The 25,641-nt window shown below is 42.1% G+C and overlaps 1 protein-coding gene across 4 annotated transcripts in view; it reads right to left on the bottom strand.

Annotated features, from left to right (window-relative positions):
- Positions 1–13,792: 13,792 nt before the first annotated feature.
- LOC147625192 (KOW domain-containing protein) overlaps positions 13,793–25,641 on the bottom strand; it is a 50,978-nt gene continuing 39,129 nt past the window's right edge. For all 4 annotated transcript variants that reach the window (XM_086818959.1, XM_086818956.1, XM_086818957.1 and 1 more), the window contains exons 4-6: positions 14,403–14,506; positions 14,182–14,318; positions 13,793–14,074 (exon numbers count right to left, since the gene is read on the bottom strand). In XM_086818959.1, coding sequence (XP_086675085.1) covers positions 13,974–14,074; positions 14,182–14,318; positions 14,403–14,506 — 342 coding nt within the window. In that variant the 3' untranslated portion in view covers positions 13,793–13,973. The remainder of the gene's footprint in view (positions 14,075–14,181; positions 14,319–14,402; positions 14,507–25,641) is intronic.

Raw genomic sequence — 25,641 nt, 5'->3', positions numbered from 1 at the left:
TTAGTGAGTGTGAACACTTATGGCCTTGTATATAAGTGAATATCTCTCATAATACAACATACTCTCCCATTGTGCAATTGATTCTTGCTCTTACTAATCCTCTTGCTTATCTCTCTCCCTAATGCATGCTAGTGAGTGTGTGTGTGATGAAGTGAGGTGAGAGGAGGGACGAGGACCCGTAGTGCAACACTCACGGGAGGCGCAGTGGGATTGCTTCTCAAGGAGTTGTAGATCTTGGAGACCTCAAGGGTTACGAGCTCAGCCATTGGAAAGATCCTCTCATGACAGTTGCAGTTCATCAAGTAATCTCTTTTTGGATGTGTTTAAAGGAGGGTTAGGGTGAGCCATAATATTTTTGGCGTCGCTGTCGAGGAGCCATCCCTTGGCTTTTTCCATCATTTTTCCTCTAATCTACGCATTACCCATTGCCCATTATCTTAATTAATGGTTTCCCATGAAAAAGATGTGGATTTGATGGTGATTTGTGTGAGATTTGGTGTAGAATAGCTCTCTTTTTGTTTTTGAAAATAATGCCTTTTGCTTAATTTTTAGATTAATTTATTGTTTTTGTGGTTTTTCATGTTCTTAGGGCTTGCACATAGTTTTTATTAGGCTTAGTTTGCGTCCATTGCATCAAACAATGCAATAGAATGCAATTTTTAGTGAGATGTTAGCTCTCTTTAGTGTTAAACATAAAACTAAGATCATTAATTTTAGTTTAATTGTGTGTTTGTTGTTGTTGATATTGTTTGGATTAAAGTGTTAGCAAGCAATAGGAGTAGCTTAATCTTTCAAAAAATTTCTTAAAACTATAAAAAAAATTTCTTGAATTTGACTAATTTCTTTTAATGGACTCGTTTTTGTCATTAAGGGTGATTAATCTTGCTCAAGAGGTTAAAAATTTTAAAAATGTGTTAATTGGAGTCTAAATTGATCATATGAGTAGTCGAAATTGGTGTTTTTGAGTGTTTTGAGAGCATCTAGATGCATCAAAACACCTAATCACATCAATTTTCTCATAAGTTGGAGAAATTTGACTCTCTTTGCTTAATTTTGCCTTAAAAGGGGAGACCATAATTAAGAGTCTAATTAATTTCCTATTTTAGATTAATTTACATATTTATTTGGATTAGTGGTTAATTAGAGTCCTTGATTAGTATAAAAGAGAAAAAGAGTAGTGAAAAGATTAATCTTAGATTAATCTTTAATCATTTTTTACATAACTCATTAAGACTAATGAGCATTCAATGAGTAGATGCTCATGAGTTGTCAATTTGTCCATTTTGGGGCTCATTTATGAAGGGTGTAAGGGGTGTCATTAAAAGGTTGACGACGAGCCATATTCGGGCTACTTTTTGAAGATCTAATCGACAAAATCACAGATGACTCACGAGAACAAAGTTGTAGTACTCCAAAAATACTACAACTCTCTCATACAGAGTTTTTCAAAATTCCTTTTGGAACACCCTAAAAAATGTGCTGCAAACCAGGGGAAAAAATTCTCTGATTTTTTTTGTGACCCGAAAATCAAAACGACGACAAGCCATATTCGGGCTACTTTTTAAAGTTCTTATCGACAAAATCATGGACGGCTCAAGGAAACAAAGTTGTAGTACTCCAAAAATACTATAACTCCCTCATACAGAGTTTTTCAAAATTCCTTTTGGAATACCCTAAAAACATGCTGCGAAACAGGAAAAAATTTATTATTATTATTATTATTTTGTCTTGAGACAGTGATGGAAAATAGGTTTTAGGACTTCCTCCTCCATCTGGGAAGTCACTAGCATACGCTTTTTTTGAAAAATTATCTTAGGTTCACGTGCGTATAATGCCTAAGCTAATTAGGGTGAACGGACACCCGTTTGACCCAACGAAGAGTACGCCAAGCCTCTTGAGGCTGACGGGCTGTGGGAGAATATAAAAAGCAAAAAAAAAAATGTGTTTACTCATTAAGGAGCATTTTGGCACTCTGACATGGCCACGATAGAGGGATTGCTAGGGATCACACAAGGACTGCTGACCCCAATGGCTGACATCTTCCAGTCATTGAGATCTATGCTGTAAATTCACCTCCGAATATCATTGGCCATGCCTATAACAAGCATGTCATCAGGCTTTAGTCCCTTACCTAAAATCTCCAAAAATCCTATAAGTGCCAACCCTTTCCTAGATGCCCACACCTTGGACATATTGACTAGTCTAGGAAGGGAGGTAGCCCAAGGACTCAATGAGTCTCTTCCACCAAGAGCACTCACATACGGCCTTAGTGACTCATACAGAAATACCGCCGTACAAATTTTTAAAATTATGGGCAAATATGACGGAACAACATACCCTGTTCAATTCATTCAAATGTTTGAACAGACATGTGAAGCCTTTGGAAATCCCAACTGCCCCACTAAGGTACATGCATTGACCCTATGCTTAGAGGGAAAAGCTAGTCGGATGGTTCATCACATTGATACCTGCGACCAAGACCAACTTCAAAACCTTGAAATCAGCCTTTATACATGGCTTCTCTAGACAAGGTGATCGTTGGAGTACAGCAACAGAACTCTATTCAATTGAGTGAACCAAATGAATCCATTAGAGATTTCATACCTCGGATACTCTTGGACTCACGTTGTGAGTCATGGGAAAAATTAAAAGATGTTCAATTGAAGAGATGTTTCATGATGGGCTTGAAGAATAACAACTTACACAACTTGATCACTGTATCCAATCCGAAAACATTCAATCAATGTTGTAAAGAAGGAATACGTTTAGATGACAACATGTTAGAAGATGATCATGTTACGAGGTTTTTCTCATCTAATCCAAATGGAGCAATGGCAAAAGAAAGATCGATCTGGGAATTGACATTCCCCGAACTCTATGTAGCCTTGCTTAAAACCGTACAGCCAACATCTCTAAGAGAGGATGAAAACCTTCAAAAAAAACCAGACATCCTTAATACCTCTACAAGTAAGGAATGAAATGCATTGTGTTGAGTGCAATCACTACGACCATCCTAATCCCTACTGTGCATATAAGGCACATGTTCTTCTCTATTACATATATTGTAAAACCTTTGACCATGATACTAAAAAGTGTCCCGCTTCATCCACAATTGACTCAAAACCTCCATCTCCCGTGCACCAAAAAAAAACAGTCCGAAGGGTAAAAATTGCTCATCAGGAAAGCACTTAATTGAATACTCCAATGTTTTTATCGTCTCGTGGACCTCACAAGGTGGCAGATTGCACAATTTGGAATACTTTCATGCCCGTAGTCACTTACACCTTGTGACCAATGTGTGAACAATGTGGCATTGAACACATGTTCCAAGATTTTTCAAGAGTTGCGTCAATGTAACTCGTCTCATAAAATACAACTCTTAACATCTTAAGTGTACAAAACGAGCAATTTCTTGAATGTACTTACATGTTTACAAGCCAAGGCACACGAGAAATAGTAAAAAATAATGCAAAAGACAATACCTCAACATGGATAGAAGAACATGTTTTAAAACAAAACCCAAAACAGAAAACAAAACCTTCTAAAACCAAGAAAAACAAGGGACAACAAACTATTAAAACCAAGGTCGAATTAAAAGACAAGGAAAAGGAGCTTGTAGAGGACATAAACCCAAAAGGGGACATAAACACAAAAGAGCCACAAGCTATACATGATGTAGAAGCATCCACCTCAAAGACCACCACACAAACCTCAAAACCCATATGTGCGACACATGATACAAAAGCCCAAAAGAAAATTCGATCTCGTCGCATGGGCAAACATAACCCACCCAAATGCACCACATAGACCAATCAAGAAACTAGAACCCAAGTTCTAGTACATCACTAAGTGAGGATGAAACAAGTTCTTACTCTTTACTCAATGCACCACATAGACCAATCAAGAAACTAGAACCCACCCAACCACCCCAAATGGATAATAATGATCACATGACATATGCGGAACGCAAAAAGCAAGCTCAAGAGAGCATGCTTAGCTTGATTGAATGTCTTACAGGATACCCGGTTGTGATTAAGCCTCATAATGCCAATCCTAAAAAAGCAACCAAAAAACAAAGTCCAGATGAGTACCGCTTCCCCTTTCAAGAGAAAGACATACTCTCTACAGAAGAATCATTTGAGAGACAGATTGCACGAACTATACACTTGACAAAGCACGTGAGGAATTCGATAATTTCCATTAGAAGAGACAGATTGTACGAACTATATACTTGAGAAAGCACGTGAGGAATTCGATAATTCCCATTAGGAGAAATATGGACTCTCCATTTTCACCCTTAAGGAGTGAATAAAAAACATTAGCCTTACCAATGAGAGAGTTGGGATTCTAGATTCATGTAACATGGATCTTTTTGTCATATCTTTGCCCAAATCTCTTAAAACAATAAAATAATAGAGACTATATCTTTAAAAAATAGTGAAATGTCAGATTTCATGTCAGATTCCATATCTTTTATTTCAGATGTACCTTGTGGTCAACACATGGAAGTTTGAAAATCGAATTTCATTTTTTTTCCTTTTTTATGTTTAACTTTCTACTTTCCCTCCTTTTGCATTTCACTACCTTTTCATTTCTCCTTTTTTTTTGGCGGAATTCAATTTCGCCATATCTTCTGCAACTCTGGTTCTTTCTTCAAAAAAATTTACAGGCATGTTGTTCTCCACCATATCTCTCTCCTCCTAGAATTTCATCTCATTTGGACAAAATGTATGTGAGTTATGCCCCTTTTCTCACATGAACTTTCTCTTCTCTGCACCACAGATAGCTATCTTGATGTGAAGTGGCATCAAATTCTACTCTCTCTTCAATATCTATGTCTTACTCTAGTCTTCCTCCAATCATCTCTTCTGTCTTCCTCACTCTCCTATCTAATCTCCCCCCCCCCCCTCTTCTCATAAGATCAAGGTACGTGTATTTTTCAACCCAAATCTTATCACCAATATGTTGTGCATCTGGCTATGTATTGGTCCAAACCATACCACTTAACATCGTATGTCAACTTCATGGCGTATCCTTCCACCCTAGAAACAACTTCACCACCAACTTGAGTGATGCAAGGAAGTAGTCACCATTAGGAAGGAGGGTATGTTAAGCACTTCATAGGTTAACATAGTTTTACCCATCCGACCTATCATAAGTCCCATCTTACCTACTCCCATAGGCACTTATATTTTGTAAGACAACGTTGAAACATATAAAGCAACCTTACCTTGATCTTACTGCCAAATAGGGGAGGTCGAAGGATTCATGTATACTTGCTTAACACTAGTAAAGTGGTCGAACCATTTTTAAGTACGGCCAACGTAGTTTGAAAACTAGTCACTTATATATGTGTTATTTTTTACACTAAGGAATGCACAATTATTCCTTTACAATAGAATACTTTGTGAGATCTTCTCTTTTTTACTCTTACTTGTAGGTATGCTACTAAATCTTCCTTGCTTGATGCATGCATACTAGATTTGTTTATTTCTAGGTTTCCCTCTTCCATTAGCTTCTTCTTCATCTGCATGTATGCTATTGAATCCCGTTTGCTTGATAGATGCATGCTAGATAGATTTTTAAGTTTCCCTCTTCCATTAGCTTCTCCTTAATTTGTCTTTTGTGTGAGAGAGAACCACCATGAACGACACTCTTTTTGCCTCCATCTAGGCATAGAGATCTCTACCTTTAACCCTATAGCCATGGAGCATATACCAATGTGACAAGGAAGTGAGGATGTGCATCCTGAACGAGCTACTGCGCACCCACATCGGGGAGTTGCATTGCGGCTTGAAGGAAAGACCTAATGACACATGATTCAACAAAGGCTACGGTAACCTCTTTACTTGAACAAAGACACATGAAAGTGTTTCATTGCATCTTGCATATCGAGGTTATCAGCTCTTTATTTTAGCCCCATCAGTGAACAACAACTCTCAGGGTTACCTTGCACAATCCCCGGCACTATTCAATTGTGTCTAATGTTATTGTGAATAATATGGTTCCAACTCTCTACTGTGTTCCCGCACTGATCTAGCATAATCATTAATCAATCGAGAGAGAGAGAGAGAGAGAGAGAGAGAGAGAGAGAGAGAGAGAGAGAGAGAGAGAGAGAGAGAGAGAGAGAGAGACCGAAAGAAATAAAAGATATATGAAGTGTCTACTAAAGACCCAATGGGCTTATGAGACTAAAGTGATTCAATAATGTCCATGGCATATCTCGTCATGAAATGAAAAATAAAATAGAACAAATCAAAACTATCTATCTCACTGGACTGATACAAAACCACCTATCACACTTGAGTGATACAAAATTGTCCATGGAGATATCATCATAGAATACAAGGAGCTTGAAACATGAGAGGAGCTTCAACCCCCAATAGATGGTATACCGCTCTCCAAAACATAAGGCATGGGGCTAATGAGTATGGTCATGAGGTCGCCCTCAACTACATCATGTGATAAGGTACCTCGATGGCGATGGAGCATGTCCAATATCTAAAGCCGATGTTCGGGGGGCCAGGGACATTGGGCACACTTGAATGTGGAGACCTGATCCAAGGTAACTACTCTCAGGAAAGATGGGTCCACAGAACAACCCGAAGTTGGTCCATGCAATCTTGGGTCCGTAGTAAGAAGCTGGTGATGGCTGGCAAGGAAGGGGTCTAAGTTTCTAGGGTGGAAGCTCTCTCAAGAAAGTGTCCCTATAATTGCAGATCTTGAGTAAGAAGAGCCCTAGGCAACACTGGTCTGAGAAGCCAATGATCCTCAAAAGTGGGCCAAATCCCTCATGGAACAAAAATTGAAACCTGATGTGGATCTCATAGTACACTAGGCAATGACATATGTGGTCTAGTCGACAGATCCTCTCCTCCTTGGGTCTCCGTCGTATAAGCTCCCAACACACTCAACATGCTTAGCTCTCCTTATCTCCATTATGAGGCCGTGGGATGAAACATGTATATCAAGCCAATCGCAATCCACATGGCATGTGACATGTGAACACTGGGGTAGCTTGGTTACTACATGAATCCATCCTTTGTGAGTCCGAGGAAGTGATGTTTGTAGAAGTGCATCTTCAATGGGAGATTTGAAGGTGTGACCCATATTATGTAGTGCGGGTATGCTCTCAAAGATCTAGCCAAATAACCCGGTCGGTGTCCGTTTGAAAGAGCTAGAGAAGGGGTTGGAGAGTCCTAAGAACCAAGTGGAAACTCAGGCATACCATACCCCAAGGAGGCCCTCAAAAGTGCTAGCTGTCTCAAGGACTCTAGGGAAACCCTTGGTAGTATTGATGGTGGTATGTGACTATCTGGAAGAGTGCATCTACTACCATCGAGTCTAGAGAAAACCTCTGTGTAGAGAGAGAGAGAGAGAGAGAGAGAGAGAGAGAGAGAGAGAGAGAGAGAGAGAGAGGGGGGGGGGAGAGAGAGAAAGAGAGAAGCATTATCAATAATAGGTTTTTACATATTCTATTTGGCCCTTCATAGGCATTTTTGGCTCAAAAAACACTTCAATACTCAATATATTTAGGCAATATAGGTGTGCATAAGTGCTTCTGATTAAGACATGTGCATAGCATTAAAAAATGTAGACAAGATAAGAGCTCAAGAAAGGGCATTGGAATCGTTTAGCAATTAGCCGAGATTCACACTAAAGACCCACGTCACATGAATGGATCCTCCACTTCAACTTCCTCAAAGATGTAGTTAAGGGTCAGAAAGGATGGCTTAATTCAATATCTTGGATATCTTTATAGATCGTGATTGGCCATATCAAAGTCTCATCACATCTCTCATGAGGGTAGAGATCGGGCAAGCAACACAAGCACTCCTAAGAGAAGAGGATTTGCTGATTTTATTCACTAGAAAGGAGCAACATCTTTTCACAGGCCCAATGTACCATGAAATATGAGGAAGGTTCCATTGCCTCTTTAGGGAGGCATGTGGCTCAGTGTCTACAAATGGGCACAAATTCAAATCCCGAATACCTCACAACCCTCCATCGCAAGCTTCTTTTATTTGACCCATGGTGGAGACCCCCACTGATGACCACAAAAGAACTCTAACCTAGATGCCCCTACTAGATTGACCAACATTTGTAGTTATATGCTACCTCACCTCACATATGTCTCCTTGACAAAGTGATCTAGGTGTAATGAGCCAGACACTCACAAGATCCACTAGTATGAGGAGATGCTCCGCTCAACAACATCCTTCGAAGGCATGAGAGTGCCCCTCCACGTGCAATGAATGTAGAGAGCCTCTATACAACTACTAGGGATGCCAAGGATCCACATTCCTTTCCTCACATTATTGTGTCAAATCTAGTTGGTTTTTAATTATTTAGTCACTTCATGGATATGTTGTAACACTTTTGTTCTCATTGAACATTTAATCTTGTAGACATCAATAGAACTTTCTTTCTTACTTTACACTCTCTCTCCACATCTATCTCTAGTCCACTATTTTTATGAGATACATTTGTTGATATTTCTTCTTATACAGACCTCTCCTCTCTTGGCACCTATCACGTTCTTCAGCTATTTGTGTACTTCTTTTGATGATCTTTCCTTCTCCACCGCCCTTTACAATTATGAACATGTTTGTTTCTCAATCTCTTCTCCACACCCCTTACTTGTTGTGCACACTCTTTGTTTCTTTAAATCTTATAGTGTAGTTATACACCCCTATTTTTTTGTGCATGCTCTTGTGGTGTGCAAAACTCACACCAACACAACACACATGCATGCACACATACACATGAAAGAGTTAAAAAAAAAAGAGGTAGGAAAAGGAGGGTTTGAAATGGTGTGTTGAGCTAGATGGAGTGAGATACTATTCCCAAAAGGTAAGTGCCTAGGAAATACATAAGCCCATTTGACTAACAACAAAGAGACATATGAGGATATGGGGACAAAAAGTAGCAGCCAAAATGATAGAAATTTCAAACCAAATGGTATTCCCTCATTAATTCTCCATCATCACTTTTGATTAGGGGTTCCTCAGGTCCTCCTAATGGTAAAAAGTAAACAAATATTTGATATGCCAAATCATCAAGATGAAGAACACATGGTCTCTCCTCAAACACATTACCACCATAAGAATACAAAGGTAGCCACATACACTAAATATTTAAAAATTTCATGGAGTTATTAGAGATGGCACTTTGACAAATGCAAATCTGTAAGATAACGATAAAACGAGAAACCTACTCTCAAGGAGGAGCTTGTATCGACAATAATTATTAGTAGTGCTCAACCCACGCGTTGCTCAGTATGTAAAAGACATTAAGAAGCGAAACGTAGGAATGGAATACAAAGGGTCAATCGGAATACAAAGGGTCAATCGAAGGGATTTTTTCCTCTTATTTTTTAGAAATCTAGGATTTATTTTTCTCTCCTCTCCTTGTGCCTTGGTTGTCCATGGTTAATAGATAGATAGATTTATGTTCATGGTAGATGCATTTCATCAAATGCTTGGGTGCGCACGTGCTGCATACACTTCAAAATTTCATGGGTCAAATTAGAGTGTCATGATACACACATCACTTCAAAGAGAAGGCAATCACGAGGATCAGATGTTACAAGTATGCCAAATTTGCATATGGGTTTGAAACTGAAAGACATGCCATCCTTCGATGATGAACATCACATGAAATCAAAAGCCTCTCACAGTACTTTTTTAAAGAAGATTTTAGGCCTCCCCTCTATAGGTCAACGATGGGTGGCAGTATTCCTATATAAGATACAAGCATGGAGCGAGGCCATGACCAAGTGCGCCCACCAAGAGCAATATAAACAAAAAATAAAAAAAGCAGAGGTGTGGACTCTGCCGTGGAGTTAAAACTTAGCATGTGCGTTGACAAAGATAACAAAAAAGCATTGAGACAAGTGGGTTTTCAACTCACATTATATAAGTGCCTTGTAGATCTGCTTGTAAATTAAGCATTTCATTAACAACAATGTTTAGCTATCTGTGGGAAAACCAAAATGGATCTAAAGCAAACACTATTGCCATTGCAACTTTTAACAGGAATTGTTACATCACCATGAAGCACTCAAATGAAGACTACACGAACATCTTATCCTCTATAGACATGCTTGCAAAATTGGACCTTAGAAGGCAATGATATACTCTCTTTTTTTTGTAATAGAAGATATATTACCAAAATTACTTTACAAATGGCCACATGGCCACCATGTGATGTACTCCGAACCACAGGTGTAGCTTGGAGTACCCGCATCCAATATATAGCCGTGTCATTCTCCACCAAATGAGCTGACCGCAAGGAAGAAGAAGGCAATGATATACTCTCTCTATGTGTGTGTGTGTGTGTGTGTGTGTGTGTGTGTGTGTGTGTGCGTGCGTGTGTGTGTGCGTGCGTGCGTGCGTGCGTGCGTGCATGTGTGTGTGTGCGTATGTGTGTGTGTAAGCTAGAAGGCCTACACAAGAAAACCCAAGAAAAAAATGACCAAACTACAGAGCTGGAAGCAAAGCTAAGTCAATGGGAGGAGGAAATCCAAGACCTGAAAGAAACATAGCCAACCTTGAAACCTGCCCCACTGATAGGGAACTTAGGGCAAAGATGGAGGCTGTGAAGGTCATTGTTAAATGCCACACCATGGAAGAAGGGGAGCTAGATTCACGTGAGCTTGAGAACGGATATGGAGCAGCTCAAGGCTATAAATGGCAAGCTAAGGGAACATCTGCATACTTCTAAAAAAGACCGGGTGGAGATAGTGAAGGGGCACAAACCCACACAAAGCATTTTACATGAGACCCTAGAGGAGAAAAAATGCAAGAAAGCCATGGGAACTTCCCGCAAGGCAAAAGCTTTGGCACTCTGCCAAATGCTGGACGTAAATGGGAAAACCCCCACTCACAAATACATGGAGAGCAGGGAAGGACATGACACGAGAATGGCCCCTTATCATTAGTTTATGCGATTTCACTAGCAGACATACCTTCTTGGGTAGGCAGGCTACCTTCAATGATGGCACACAAGTTTACATAGGGAATGATCTCACCCCAGCTCAGGTGGCACACCTGCGGGGCGAGAAGCGATGGTGATAGTTTATGAGGGCCACAAAGCAGCAAGTGGGTGATGTACAAAGATGATTATAACATTATCACTGAGCATCGCCCCAAATAGGGACACGAACTGGCACCTTGTGGTTAGATTCAGGAGGTTTGAGTGAGACTCTCACAGGTAAGGATGTCATTTTCTATACAGAGCTTATCAGAACCTTGAGAGGGGTTTCCAATACATAGCCGGGTTCAAGTGGGAGTCAACTTTTCAAGGTGAGACCTGCACATTGAGGAGAACATGGCTCGATGGGGTATCTATCCTTTTTAGACCCCACCTCCAACAAACTATCAACATCAACCGAAAGGACGAGGATGGACGGTATCCTTGGGTGCGGAGCACAGCATGGCCAGTCACCCTACTTAACACTATATGGGGATATCATGGAGTTCTCATAGCTGAGAATTCCTCTTGCTCAAGGACTTCAATGCCAAGACAAGGAGTCGTTAAGTCCCACTCTTTGATCTAGACGACCCTATTAAATTAGAGGAGCTGGACATCACTAACATGGGGTTACAGAGATCATCACAAGACCGTGAGGAGGTCGCAGTATGGGAGACATTTCCTAGAGCTGAGAGCTACACATGTTCTTGTTATCTATAATGGGATGTCTTGATGGCTCTCCTTTGACATCCTCACCTCGTTCCCTTACTGAAGAGGTACCAACACCATGGATCTCCAAATTTGGCACACCTCCCCTACTCCGTCCAAGCACCCCCCTTTGAAGCCGATCATGCCTACATCTCTTTCACTCATACTTGCACATCACCGATCCCCCCGCCATCACCCCTCATCTCACATTACACCCAAGTCCATTTTCATCATAAGCTCAATCCTCTTTACTCAAACCACATCTCCCACCACCTCTAAGATGTTGATCCTTATGTCCACCTACGCGCCCTCACATTGTAGCTCACAAGCATTCTCCACAAATCTGCCACTTCTTTCATCTATAGACGACAATCTATCACTAGGCCACTCTTCGCTTCTCTGTCCCAGAACTATTGGTATGATGACAAATGCCAAGCCACACGTTCTCATCTTAAGCATGAGGTGCACACGAAGTACGAAGCACAACAGATTTCTCAACGCCTCACAAATGCAAGAAACAAGGTTCTAAGCTAGGAAAGAGGATGAATTATACCGACTCTTCTAAGGGCCCAAGTGAAAAGGGGCTTGGAGGAACCTCCGAGAACATTGCCCCCCACACCTATCACTTGTCCAAACACATGACCCTCCTACGCACTCTCCCTGTCATATCACCCATCAACAACCTCTACCCCCACCTCCAGATCCCCACCTCACCACCTCCACCTTCACAAAGGATATGATCCTCAAGGTTGCCAAACACAAGATTGAGCTATGCAAGCATCACTTTAGGCTTTGAGGCCAGGGCAGAAAACCTGAAGTCGCACAAATTGAGTTGTGCAGAAGAAATCTGAAGTTTTTGTCGATGTCGCAACTCTAGTTTGATGCAGAGCGCTCCATTTTTTAAAAAGGCCCAAATTTTTGCGTATGCAAGAGCTCCAACTCGGTGTTTTCTCCGTATTTGAGAAATGCATGAGACTCAATTTTTGCCAAAACCCCAAATTTTTACACGATTTAATTTGAAGATTTTGCCCAAAATTCATGAAAGCCCTAAATTTTTTATGGATTGGGAAGCTTCAATTAGATGATTTTCGGCATGAAATAAAAAATGCCCAAATTTTTTGACCTTGCGACTCTGCAGGTACTATCAGGCGACGGGCATCGTGCTGAAGGTGTAGCATCAGCTACCAATAGAGATACGTTGGACAATAGTTGGAGAAGGCACATGTGCAGTGGTTAGACTACGGGACCGGTAAAATGGCTGTAGACAAGGCCCTGCACAGGAGGCGGCTTAGCTCTTCTACGCAAGAGAGGCGAAAGCACGAAGGAGCAGCAAGTGAACCGAGCATAAGCAAATGATGTGATTGAAGAATAAGAGGCAATGAAGTGTGCCTGTCACAGAACGTATTGATGGTGTTTTGGTCGATGATGGACGAAGCAAAGGTGACAACAGAACCCTTTTAAAAAAACGAAGGTCTGATACCGAATGAAGGACTAGCCAAGCTAGGGTTAGGTTGTCAGCTATGGCAGGTGGAACTCCGTGATGGAGAGAGAGAGAGAGAGAGAGGCGAGAGATGTAGAGAGAGAGTAAGAGTGTAATATGTAACAATGCTTTCAAAGAAAAGACGTATCAAGCATTTCTATGCTTCCCTCCTTTGATATGCCCAATGCTGTCACCCAGATGCAGCCTCTCTTTTGCCAACTGCACTCTTTCGCCAAATGCCTATTTTAAATGAAATTTGCATAGCTTTATTATAGAGACAAAGATTTTTATTGAATCCACATTATTGCGCAAAGATGTTAAGCCATCACAAAGCCCTAGACTACATCTGGTTTGCCAATGCATTGCATATCTTGTCATGAGGTGAGGGACTCAATAGGAAATTCTGATTACTCGTCGAATTGAGGGTTGTACTATTTCACGCATTTATTTGTAAATGCATCTCTCCCTCTCTAACCATTCACATGCGCCCAGAACCCTTCATGTAGGGACTAGTTATCATTGTTTATAGAGTTGCTCAAAGGCCCTCACGTGATGTACGCTCATAACATTGGACATGTGCATCCTACATCATCTAGGACTGAGCTTGGAGACTACAAATAATCAGACATGGTCATTAAATGGATGATTACCATACTGAACCTTCAAGAAAAAGTAACAAGATGCTAAGCACCCCATTCTTAGTAAAAACATCTTTTAAAACCTTCCCTTAAAACTCTCATCAACAAGGACCTCACTCTATACACTCAGTTGGAAACTTCCAAGAAAGGCGAAGTTTTGCAAGAGTCTCGCTCTATTGGTATTTCAAAAGCACAGGCAAGCCTTTCTTTCCATCCTCAAAGGGATCATAGGTTCTTCGCATGACTTCTTCCTTGGGTGTATCCCGGGGCCCACCTGCAAAAGCCAGGTAGTAGTACACATCATGTAGGGAAGCTGTATGTCTGCTGGAAAACATAAATCAACACAACCACCTTTGAATCGCACAACGGGAGGGCTCATACATTCCGTAATGCGTGGTTTCCTCCTCTCCTTGAGAATTTCTGGGCGTGTAATTATGCTGCCTGATGTCCCTATACCCCTTGAGACACGAACTTTTGTTCCATCTTCTAGAAACCTATAACCAGCCTTGCATGGTGATCTTAAAAAAGAAAAAGAAAAAGATTAGATCAAATTGTAATACGATTGTAACTTAACAAAGCATAATCCTCATCATGTAGTTTACCCTGTGACAGGATCAAGAAGCTGCACATTGGAAACATGCAAAGGAGCCTCTTTGCTGAATATACCACCCTCATGGGTTTCTGTTCTTTTGACATGTTTCTTGACCTGTTGCACATGAAGTATCAGCACAAATAAATCCCTCCCTCTCTCTCTCTCTCTCTCTCCCCCCCCCCCAAATCAGTATTGGGCAATAATTTCTACAGGTATGGTGAGTCACTATTACAGATCATTGCCCCAAATAGGGGTGCAGGGTCTATGAGACCATCACAAGACTAAACATGGCCACCTAGAATTATAACAGCACACTATGAGCAGATACTAGGAGATTTCAATGCAAAGACGGAGAGCCATCAGGTTCACTTAATGACTTTTGGAGACTCCATTTTGATATTGGAGCTAGACCCTCAAGACACAAGTATGCAGAGAACATCAGAAGATCTCCGAATGCACCACAACTTCTGATAGGTACTTGGCATCCGATGTTACATGTCCTATATAGTCACGTGCATCATCCATGTGAGTGCCAGATGGGCGTGCTTCTTACTTGCAGCCGGTAAAGTACGTGGCAGAGTATGTCCTGTTTGGCGCGGTTATGGCAGCCCAATAGGTGTCCACAAGTGCCAAGGACATGATTGGGGCACAAGTTGGGCACAATAAGAACACAATAAAAGGCTTTTGGGTATGCATCAAAGATAGGTATGCATAAGTAGGATCTAAGTCAAGATCCAGATTATTGTTGTCAGTATAGCATGTCACCTTTGTATGCATCAGAGATAGGTATGCATAAGTAGGATCTAAGTCAAGATCCAGATTGTTGTCGTCACTATAGCATGTTTTGGCGATATACAATATAAATAGGTCTCTCTCTTCTCTACTAAGTCTTGCGAAGTTTTGATTAGCATTAATCTCTCATTCTTAGCATTAATCCATGTTTAAATCTTTTCTTGAAAAGAAAAGAAAAAGAGGAGAAGACTAAGAATAGAGAAAGGGGAAGAAGAGAGGAAGTGGAAAAAGGGAGAAAGGAGAAGAGAGAAGCGAAGGAGAAGGAGAGGAAGAGCAGGCGAAGGAAGGAGAGGATCTAGGAGTAGCTCCCTACAGTGCAGATTGCAGATGTCGCAACTTGGGTCATGTCTCCTCTGATGGCCCCAAACAAGGGGCTCGACAGCGCGAACATAGTTACAAGAAACATTTTGTTTGTTTCGTTGTTTCATCATTTCAACATGTTTGTTTCGTTTTATTTCGTCTCTATGGACGAAACGGAAAGGTTTCGAAGTGACGCTTATCAAATCAAATTGGGATTGGGAAAAGTGAGAAATCAAGAAAATTGTAAGAAATTTCAACATTTGGGTATGAAATTAGATGCGATGTATGAAATTGGGGTTTATAAATTGGGAGAGTGAGAAATGAAAGAAATTAAAGGAAACTTCAACAGTTGCGTGTGAAATTAGGTGCAATTCGGACTGAAGTATGAAATTGGATTTAGAATTTGAAAGAAAGTGAGAACTTGAAGAGCTAGTGGAACACTCGTAGAAAATTTTAACAATTGAGTGTGAAATTAGGTGAAATTGACCAAGTCAAATCTGGGCAAAATGGTGTTTCGCCCATTGAAGTTGAAAGTATGAAATTGGGATTTATAAATTGAGCTAGTGAAATACTTGTAATAAGAAGTTTCAACAATAACTGGGTGTGAAATTAGAGGAAATTGAAAAAGAAACCAAATATGAGGACCACTACATGTAGTCACGAGAAATGTTTCGTCTTTATGGGTTTTTTAAAGAAAATTGAGATGGAGAGGAGAAGAAAGTAAAGGGAAAGAGCTAATGAGGTGATAGCCCAAGTGGTGAAGGTATTTAAATGCCTAGGACCAAGAAGACCTAGGTTCAAAACCCCCCTCAATGCTTCCTTGGCGGCATCGCCTACGGGTGTATAAATAAGCGCCTACGGGCAGCTGTCTATGGGCGGTGTAATTTGTAACTATGGGAGGATCTTGGGCCAAGGGCCAATTGAAAAAAGAAAAAAAAAAGTAAAGGAAAGGAAAACAAAAAGAAGAGAAGAATAAGCTTTTTTTTTTAATCCAAATTGGGTGAAATGCGTTTCGATTGAGAGTGTTTCATTTCGTTTCAAAACTTTTGCCCGTTTCATTGTTTCATTTTTTCGTAAGGGACAGACAAAATGGGTTTTCATGTGCCTATGAGTGCGAATCAGGTGGACAAAGAAATGTGAACAAAAGCGGAGAAAAAAAGATTTAAAAAAACACGACCTACAAATTTGGGTAAAACAACCAATGGATTTGTAGCCTAGTGATGTAGGATTCTAATCCAGTGGTGAGAGCTCCAAATCCTTGCAAGCACCCCAGTGGCATCCAGGCCATTTGCGGCCATAATTGCAACTGCCTTCATGCGGGAGACCAAGCCACCTTCAAGTTGCCAATCCAGAAGGATCTACTCAAGTTCAAACCCCTACAAGTTCCCCAGTCGCATCCAAGCCGTTTGCGACGATAATTGTAACTGCCTTCAAGCAAGGAGACCAAGCCACCTTCGCACAACCGCAAAGACCAATACAGATGAATTAACATTGCTACAACTTGTGCAAAAGTTTATGGGTGATGGGGATCCAAGTGGACACTCAAGTTGCTACTACAGAAGGATTCACTCAAGGGAAAATAATAATAATAACAATTCGAAACATCACTAGTCAAGAGGTTTCAAGGTTTTTTAGAAACGTTTTGCTTCAAAACGTTTCAGAGGTTTCAAAATGACGAAACATGTTTTATTGTGGATTCCAAGATTTGGTTCACCTACATGGAAGACATTAGAGATACATATGTTGGAGCCACCTTCTCCAGCCCAATTTTCACCATGCACCCAATGGCCCCGCAGAGATTGATGAGAAGCTACGCAGCTCTAGCCCTCCTCATCAAGAGAGAGTGCTTTCAAACAACTTCCAAGCAGGTAATACTAGGGCATGGCTCTTCGACACCTTAGTAACCCTAGTGGAGATGCATGGGGTCCCCTTGAGGGAATCAGACCTCGATAAGGACGATGTGCACATTCATGGGCTCCTTTCCTTGCCCACAATACTTGTCCCTTGCTTGGACAAGCCTTTCACTCCACACATGCTCTTGGCTAACTTTCGAGAGCCATGGGATTCTCTCATCCCATAAATCATCACCCCTTCTTTACATTGAGCATTCTTCCATGCTCAAACCAAAAAATTATTGAGGTAAAATCCAAAATACCTTCACAAATCTTTTATTGGCAGCTTCCTTGATGACACCGAAGACTCCATAGTCTTCATACTTTCTGAAATCTCCATTTTCGGCTTCTTTATGTTCTCTTGCTGCATGATCAGGAGCAAACCATCGATACCACACTCTATCGTGTTGGCAAAGTTGAGGCAGCCCTCCTGATGGTCCATGCACGGTGATTGACATACATCGTCACCACACCTTAGACAACCAAGGTACTACGTGTACCTTCTAGTTTTTTAGTACTTGCATGTAGGCATATGCTCACTTATGGTAGTGCTATGTGTGAACAGGGCTTAACCAAGGACACTTTTTCCCATGTGGTTTTTCCCCTTGGATATCAAGTGTGAAAGGACACTCTACATATAATATTTTGCACTTCTATATTATATGGATGTGGCACACATGCAAGGGTTGACTTGCATTTTGTGGATACCACACTTTTGGCTCTCTCTCTCTCTCTCTCTCATTTCTGTGTGTGAGCTTCTCTATCCTACACCTAACCCTAATGTGCAGGTTTGTGTGTGTAGAGTGTGTGAGTCCTACACCAACAACTGGTATCACAGCTGGGAGCTGGCCCTGGAATTCTGCCCCTGGAAAATCTGCAGCCAACTCAGCGACATTCCGTCGGTTTTGTCCGTCGCTGTGAATTTCCCTCATTTCTGTCTGTCGATGGACCACCTTCCGTCCACCAGACTTGGCCGCCCCTGCCGCCTAGAACCGGCGGCACTAGTGGACAGCAAACCGCCGCCGCTCAGCCCGCGGACGGCGCCTCCGTCCCAAGCGTCTACAACAGGCGGCACTAGTGCAGGGAGCGCCACCGCCGCCCCTCGGCAGGCGGACTCCGTCAGCGGCTCTGGTTCCGACATACTCCACGCCAGCATCTCTGGTGGAGAGAGAACCGCCGCTCGCCGTCCCACTACGCCTCCTATTTCTAGCGCTCGCCTACTGCACAGGGAACCGCCACCCCGTTTGTGGCCACTGACGCCCGGAGGCCTCCGCCCGTTGAGTGTGCCGGCTCTTGCAGTTCAGTCCTGCCGCCAGCCAACTCCAGTTCAATTCAATTGCCGGACGACTCTGAACTACCCGTCTGACACCATCCGGCCTCCAATTCGGTCCCGCCGTCTATATGTGCTGAGTACCTGCATCAGCCAACTCGCGTGTGCCCTCTGCACGCTTGGACCTGCTCCACGTCCGTGTACCACCAGTGCTCCACGTCCGTGTACTGCCCGTTCGCGTGTGCCCTCTCCATGTTTCTGTACCTGGCCGACTGACGCCAGGCCCATTCCGTACTATGCCATCCACGCACTAGCCTGCAAGTACTTTTATTTCAGAATAAATAAAAATAAAAAATAAAAAGGTTGCAGGTATTCTGGTGCAAGTTCAGCAATCTTTTGGGGTTTGCCAAAGGTTACCCTCCGCCAGAAAAATTGCAGGTGGTGCCATTCAATTTGTTTGGTTTGGAATTTGGGGGTTTTCCAAATTGAGGTCAAAATCAGCAAATTGAGCCTCTTTCAGTTGCAAAAATTTGGGGCTTCTGTGGAAATTGGCCAATTAAAAGCACATTGAAGCGATTGGAGTGCATAAAAATTGGGGATTTTCATATTGGAGCATGTAATTGAGCATTACATCTGTGATTTGTCGCGTATGTATACACATTGTGTGTAATTGGACAATTTGGTGCAGGTTTACACTTGCTTTGGTTTGCAGGCATACATTTGCACAGGACATTTGATTGCCTGGCAGTGCACATTGGTGCTTGGTTTGCTTGCAGGTATATTTTGTTGACATGGCACAGAATGCTACAGATGTATTTGGTGTGTTCACCCAGGAGGACAAGTTGGATGGATCTAACTACTCCCTCTCGAGTTTCATGATCCGTAATTTGCTGGTAGCCAAAGGGCTTTGGGGCATCGTGTGTGGTGATGACACACGCCCACTTACCATGCAGCCAGCCACGCCTCAAAGGGGAGGTGCTCAAAGAGCTCCTGATGTAGAACCTGCTCCCACACGAGCAGAAGAGATGGGACTCTAGAGATGCACAGGCCATGTCATTGATAGCCCTTTCAGTGAAAAGGACTATTATTCCGCACATTCGTTCTTGCAAGACATCGAAGCTTGCATGGGACACATTGGAAGCAATGTATCAGGTACGCAACGAGACAAGAGTTGCCTACTTGAAGAGGCAATTGGATCTTCTTTCTATGGATGAGGGTGACTCCATGGCAGATCATCTCACCAAAATGAAAGATTTGCAGGAACAATTGCTCAACATTGATGAGGTTATCCCAGACAGATAGATGGTCACCAACACTCTTCATTCTTTACCACCTTCCTACTTGGGCTTTCACACCTCTCTCAACCTCTAAATGAGAGGAGGTGGTGATCTCGTCACTTTTGAAGAGCTGGTGGGTTTACTCTTGCAGGAGGAGCAAACAAGAGCAAACTTATCGGCATTTACAACCAAGGATAAGGGTAAAGCAAAGAGCTTTAAGCATGGGGGACAACAATCTAGCAAGGCTAGTCATGGACATCCCTCTTCTGGTGGTGAAAAGTCTGACAAAGGGGATGCAAACAAGCCCAAAAGAAGGGCAAATGTCACTACTGCCATAAGCCTGGACACTACATCAGTGAATGTAGGAAGCGGATTGCAAAAGAGAAAAGGAAAGAAGCAGGTAATGCAGTAGCAGACTCTTCTGATGACAAAGCACAGCAATCAGCTAATGTAATCCAGGAAGAGTACACTTTTTTGGTCACATGCGCTAGTGGCACACCAAGTGCTTCAGACAATGATATGTCTTGTGATAGTGGTGCTTCGAGCCACATCACTTCATGCAAAGATGTATTTCAGCACTTGGTTTATGCTTCAAATGGCCGCACTGTATCATGTGCAGATCATACCACATATCCAGTAAAGGGAATTGGCAATGTCATACTTCTTGCAGCCAATGGTGCCAATATTTGTATGAAAAATGTATTGTATGTTCCAAGGATAAAGAAAAATCTGCTCTCCATCTCAGCCATAAACGACCAAGGTTTAAAGGTTGAATTTGAAGATGGGAAGTGTTTGGTAAAAGACCCATCAAAGGATTATGAAAGTCACTTCTGGAACACGACACAAAGGCTTGTATAAGCTGGACAGCTATGACAAGCGTACTTATGATGCAAATACAGTGGCTGCCCACACTCCTGCTATGCATGATGCAGAGCTATGGCATGCTCGTTTTAGGCATGTAAATTTTCGGAGTTTGATGCTTTTGCAGAAGCATCATATGGTTGATAATATGCCGCCTCTTGAGTCTCCACCAAGACATGTATGTGAGGGGTGTATTTTGGGAAAGATGCAACGAAAACCATTCCCTAAAGATGGAGCTGTTAGAGCTGAAAGTAAATTACAGCTCATACATAGTGATGTATGTGGTCCAATGCGGACACCATCCATAGGGGGGCATCTTTACTTCGTCACATTCATTGATGACTACTCCAGGTTTGCTTGGGCTTACTCCTTGAAAGCGAAAGCAGATGTGTTTACATGCTTTCGACACTTTGTAGCAATGGGTGAAAATATGTGTGGATGTAAAGTCCAAACACTCCACTCAGATAGAGGTGGAGAATACATGTCAAATGCATTCAAGGATTATATGCTTCAAAAGGGCATCAAACACCAATGTACTGTGCGTTATACACCGCAGCAAAATGGTGTAGCTGAAAGGAAAAATAGATCTCTCATGGAGATGGCAAGATGCATGGTGAAAGCACAAAAGTTGCCTCACAAATTTTGGATGGAAGCTATAATGTGTGCAACTCATGTGTTGAACAGGTGTCCACCAACAAAAGCTTTGAAAACCATAACACCATTTGAGGCTTGGTATAGCCGAAAGCCAACAGTGGATATATGCGTACATTTGGGTGTTTGGCATATGCACACATGCCAGAACAACTCCGAACAAAGCTAGATGACAAAGCAATGAAATGCATTTTTATGGGCTACAGCAATGAGAGCAAAGGATACCGTCTTTATAATCCAACTACACGAAGGATTTTTGCCAGTAGAGATGTGGTATTTGCTGAAAATTCAGAACAGCCCATGTACAGCTTGTATAAAAGTAATGATACAGGTATACAAGACATGTTTGATGGACTTTTACCCATTGCAATTAGGGGGGATTCAGATCAGCCAGTCCCTACACAAGAAAATCCTCATGTAGAACATGTGGAACAGCCAGCCATTCAGCCCCCTTCTATGGAAGAAGTGGAAGATCTTGTCAGGGAAGAGCAAACAGCCATAGACACAGCCAAGTCAGTGCCAAGATGGTTGCTGAAAACTTTGCAAGAAAGCAAACTTGCAGCTCCACTCACAAGTAGAACAAGGGCTAGTTCCAGCCATGCTTTGAATATACATCGTGGGGAGTCTGCATTAGCAATGGGTGGTCTCTTTGATTCACAAGAGCCTTCTTCTTATGAAGAAGCACATGAGAATGAGCATCGGGTGCAAGCTATGCAAGCTGAAATTTCTTCTATTATGAAGAACAATACATGGGATCTTGTGGAATTGCCTAAAGGCAAGCATGTCATTGGAACAAAGTGGATGTACAAAGTCAAAAGAAAGTCTGATGGCACTATTGACAGGTACAAAGCAAGACTTGTGGCTAAAGGCTACTTCCAGAAAAAGGGAATAAATTAGCGGATGTGTTTACATGCTTTCGACACTTTGTAGCAATGGGTGAAAATATGTGTGGATGTAAAGTCCAAACACTCCACTCAGATAGAGGTGGAGAATACATGTCAAATGCATTCAAGGATTATATGCTTCAAAAGGGCATCAAACACCAATGTACTGTGCCTTATACACCGCAGCAAAATGGTGTAGCTGAAAGGAAAAATAGATCTCTCATGGAGATGGCAAGATGCATGGTGAAAGCACAAAAGTTGCCTCACAAATTTTGGATGGAAGCTATAATGTGTGCAACTCATGTGTTGAACAGGTGTCCAACAAAAGCTTTGAAAACCATAACACCATTTGAGGCTTGGTATAGCCGAAAGCCAACAGTGGATATATGCGTACATTTGGGTGTTTGGCATATGCACACATGCCAGAACAACTCCGAACAAAGCTAGATGACAAAGCAATGAAATGCATTTTTGTGGGCTACAACAATGAGAGCAAAGGATACCGTCTTTATAATCCAACTACACGAAGGATTTTTGCCAGTAGAGATGTGGTATTTGCTGAAAATTCAGAACAGCCCATGTACAGCTTGTATAAAAGTAATGATACAGGTATACAAGACATGTTTGATGGACTTTTACCCATTGCAATTAGGGGGGATTCAGATCAGCCAGCCCCTACACAAGAAAATCCTCATGTAGAACATGTGGAACAGCCAGCCATTCAGCCCCTTTCTATGGAAGAAGTGGAAGATCTTGTCAGGGAAGAGCAAACAGCCATAGACACAGCCAAGTCAGTGCCAAGATGGTTGCTGAAAACTTTGCAAGAAAGCAAACTTGCAGCTCCACTCACAAGTAGAACAAGGGCTAGTTCCAGCCATGCTTTGAATATACATCGTGGGGAGTCTGCATTAGCAATGGGTGGTCTCTTTGATTCACAAGAGCCTTCTTCTTATGAAGAAGCACATGAGAATGAGCATCGGGTGCAAGCTATGCAAGCTAAAATTTCTTCTATCATGAAGAACAATACATGGGATCTTGTGGAATTGCCTAAAGGCAAGCATGTCATTGGAACAAAGTGGATGTACAAAGTCAAAAGAAAGTCTGATGGCACTATTGACAGGTACAAAGCAAGACTTGTGGCTGAAGGCTACTCCCAGAAAAAGGGAATAAATTATGAGGAGACTTTTGCTCCTACTTCGAGAATGATCACAATAAGGTCAGTGATTGCATTGGCTGCACATAAAGGATGGAAAGTGCATCAATTGGACATCAAAACTGCATTCTTAAATGGGGATTTACAGGAGGAAGTATATGTAAATCAGCCCATTGGTTTTGTAGTTCCTGGTGAGGAACATAAAGTATGTAGGTTACACAAAGCATTGTATGGGTTAAAGCAAGCTCCAAGAGCCTAGTATGATAGGATACATGCTCGTCTAACCAGCCAAGGTTATGTGAATAGTCCAGCTGAAAGCACATTGTATGTAAGGAAAACCGATGCCGATATTCTCATAGTCATCTTGTATGTAGATGATATTCTCATTACAGGTACTAGCAAAGCACAAATTTCAGATTTCAAAGCTGATTTGAAAGCTGAATTTGATATGTCAGATTTGGGGTCTTTACACTACTATCTCGGCATACAGTTTATGCATACAGATGATGGCATTGTTATGCAGCAAACTAAGTACATAAAAAGTTTGCTAAAAAGGTCTCACATGGATGAATGTAAGCCCATTTCTACTCCAGTAGAACCAAGTGTACGGCTTACTATGCATGATATTGGAGAGCCTTTTGAGGCCAGCATTTACAGCCAGGCAGTGGGATGTCTCATTTACTTTTGTAACACGAGGCCAGACATATCTTTTGGGGTGTCTTTGTTGAGCAAATTCATGCACAGCCCAGGCACAAAGCATTGGCAAGCAGTCAAACGCATTTTTCGTTATCTTAAGGGTACCTTGGATCTTGGTTTGTTCTATCCCAAGGGGGGCAGCTTGCAGCTTTATGCATACAGTGATTCAGATTGGGCTGGTGATTATGATACCAGGCAATCCACCAGTGGGAATTGTTTGTCCAATCCTCTCCTGCCATGTGGTAGTGCCCTTAAGTATAGGGTGGACACTGCCCAAGCCATTAAATGGTCTCACGTGGATGAGAAAGGAGGGGAGGGTGCCCACCAAGCTGGCTGGACAATAGTTATGGAACTAGGCCTCGGGCACTGGCCAACGGGCGGCCCGGTATTTAAAGTGAGTGTGAACTCCTAAGGTTATAAAACCTTTGCAAATATAAATAAGGTTAGAAATGATACTTACCACTTGTTTACATGCCACAAACTCAATCTAACGACAGGGCATTCGCACCGTTCATGGGTAGGCGTCCCCTGCCCATGAACTGGACACGTCATAACAGATAGTCACAGGAAATCAGTTTCAAGCAAGCAGAAATGCGTGCACGTCCATTATGCAATGGATATATCTCCTATTCCTGGAACCTGTACATAGTAGGTCTCCCCGAGCACGGAACTGGCTCAGTGGGAAATCTAAACCAAGATCCTTGACAATGGGTTCCACGTCTTGGCCACACTACGAGTGACACAAGGCCTAGCCACCCATAGGTGATGGAGGTCCTAGCCTCAGTACGGGCAACAAGAAGCTCCATGGCCTCCCATACCTTAGCATGAAATAGGAAAAGACAACTTGGGTGGCTAAATGGTGACATCCCCCCCGGCTTTTAAACAGTTGGCCTCAACTGAAAAGCCTCCAAATACGCCTGAAGAAGCTGTGGGAAATCTTTGAAGTAGTCTTCATCAACCCATTTTGCATCAATAGCACAAAGCTCCCTAGCCTCCCGTACCTTAGCACGAAATAGGGAAAGACAACTTAGGTGGCTAAATGGTGACATCCCCCCGAGCTTTTAAACAGTTGGCCTCAACTGAAAAGCCTCCAAATACACTTGAAGAAGCTGTGGGTAATCTTTGAAGTAGTCTCCATCAACCCATTTTGCATCGATAGGTAAATAGTTCTTGAACTTCACAAGGTATCTCTTGGAAAGCTTACTGGCAAGTAGCTTTCTCTCCTTGTGAAACACAATCTGTTTAGGTTGAATAACTTCCTCTACCTCATCAACCTCTGGCGACTCTTCTGTTAGAGGCTCTTCTAGCTCTGGCCCCACATACTTGCGCAATAGACTCACATGAAAGGCATTGTGAATCCTCCAACGATCAAGCAATGCAAGCCGGAAAGCAACCTCATTGATCTTCTTGATCACCTTAAAAGGTCCGTAATACTTGGTAGAGAGCTTAGGGCATGCTCCCTCCTTTCTTGGC

The sequence above is a fragment of the Cibotium barometz genome, chromosome 24 (genome assembly GCF_041138505.1).
Source record: "Cibotium barometz isolate CiBa-2024 chromosome 24, ASM4113850v1, whole genome shotgun sequence".
Lineage (NCBI taxonomy): Eukaryota > Viridiplantae > Streptophyta > Polypodiopsida > Cyatheales > Cibotiaceae > Cibotium > Cibotium barometz.
The sequence above is the reverse complement of the archived record's forward strand: the minus strand, read 5'-3'. Positions and strand labels throughout refer to the sequence as shown.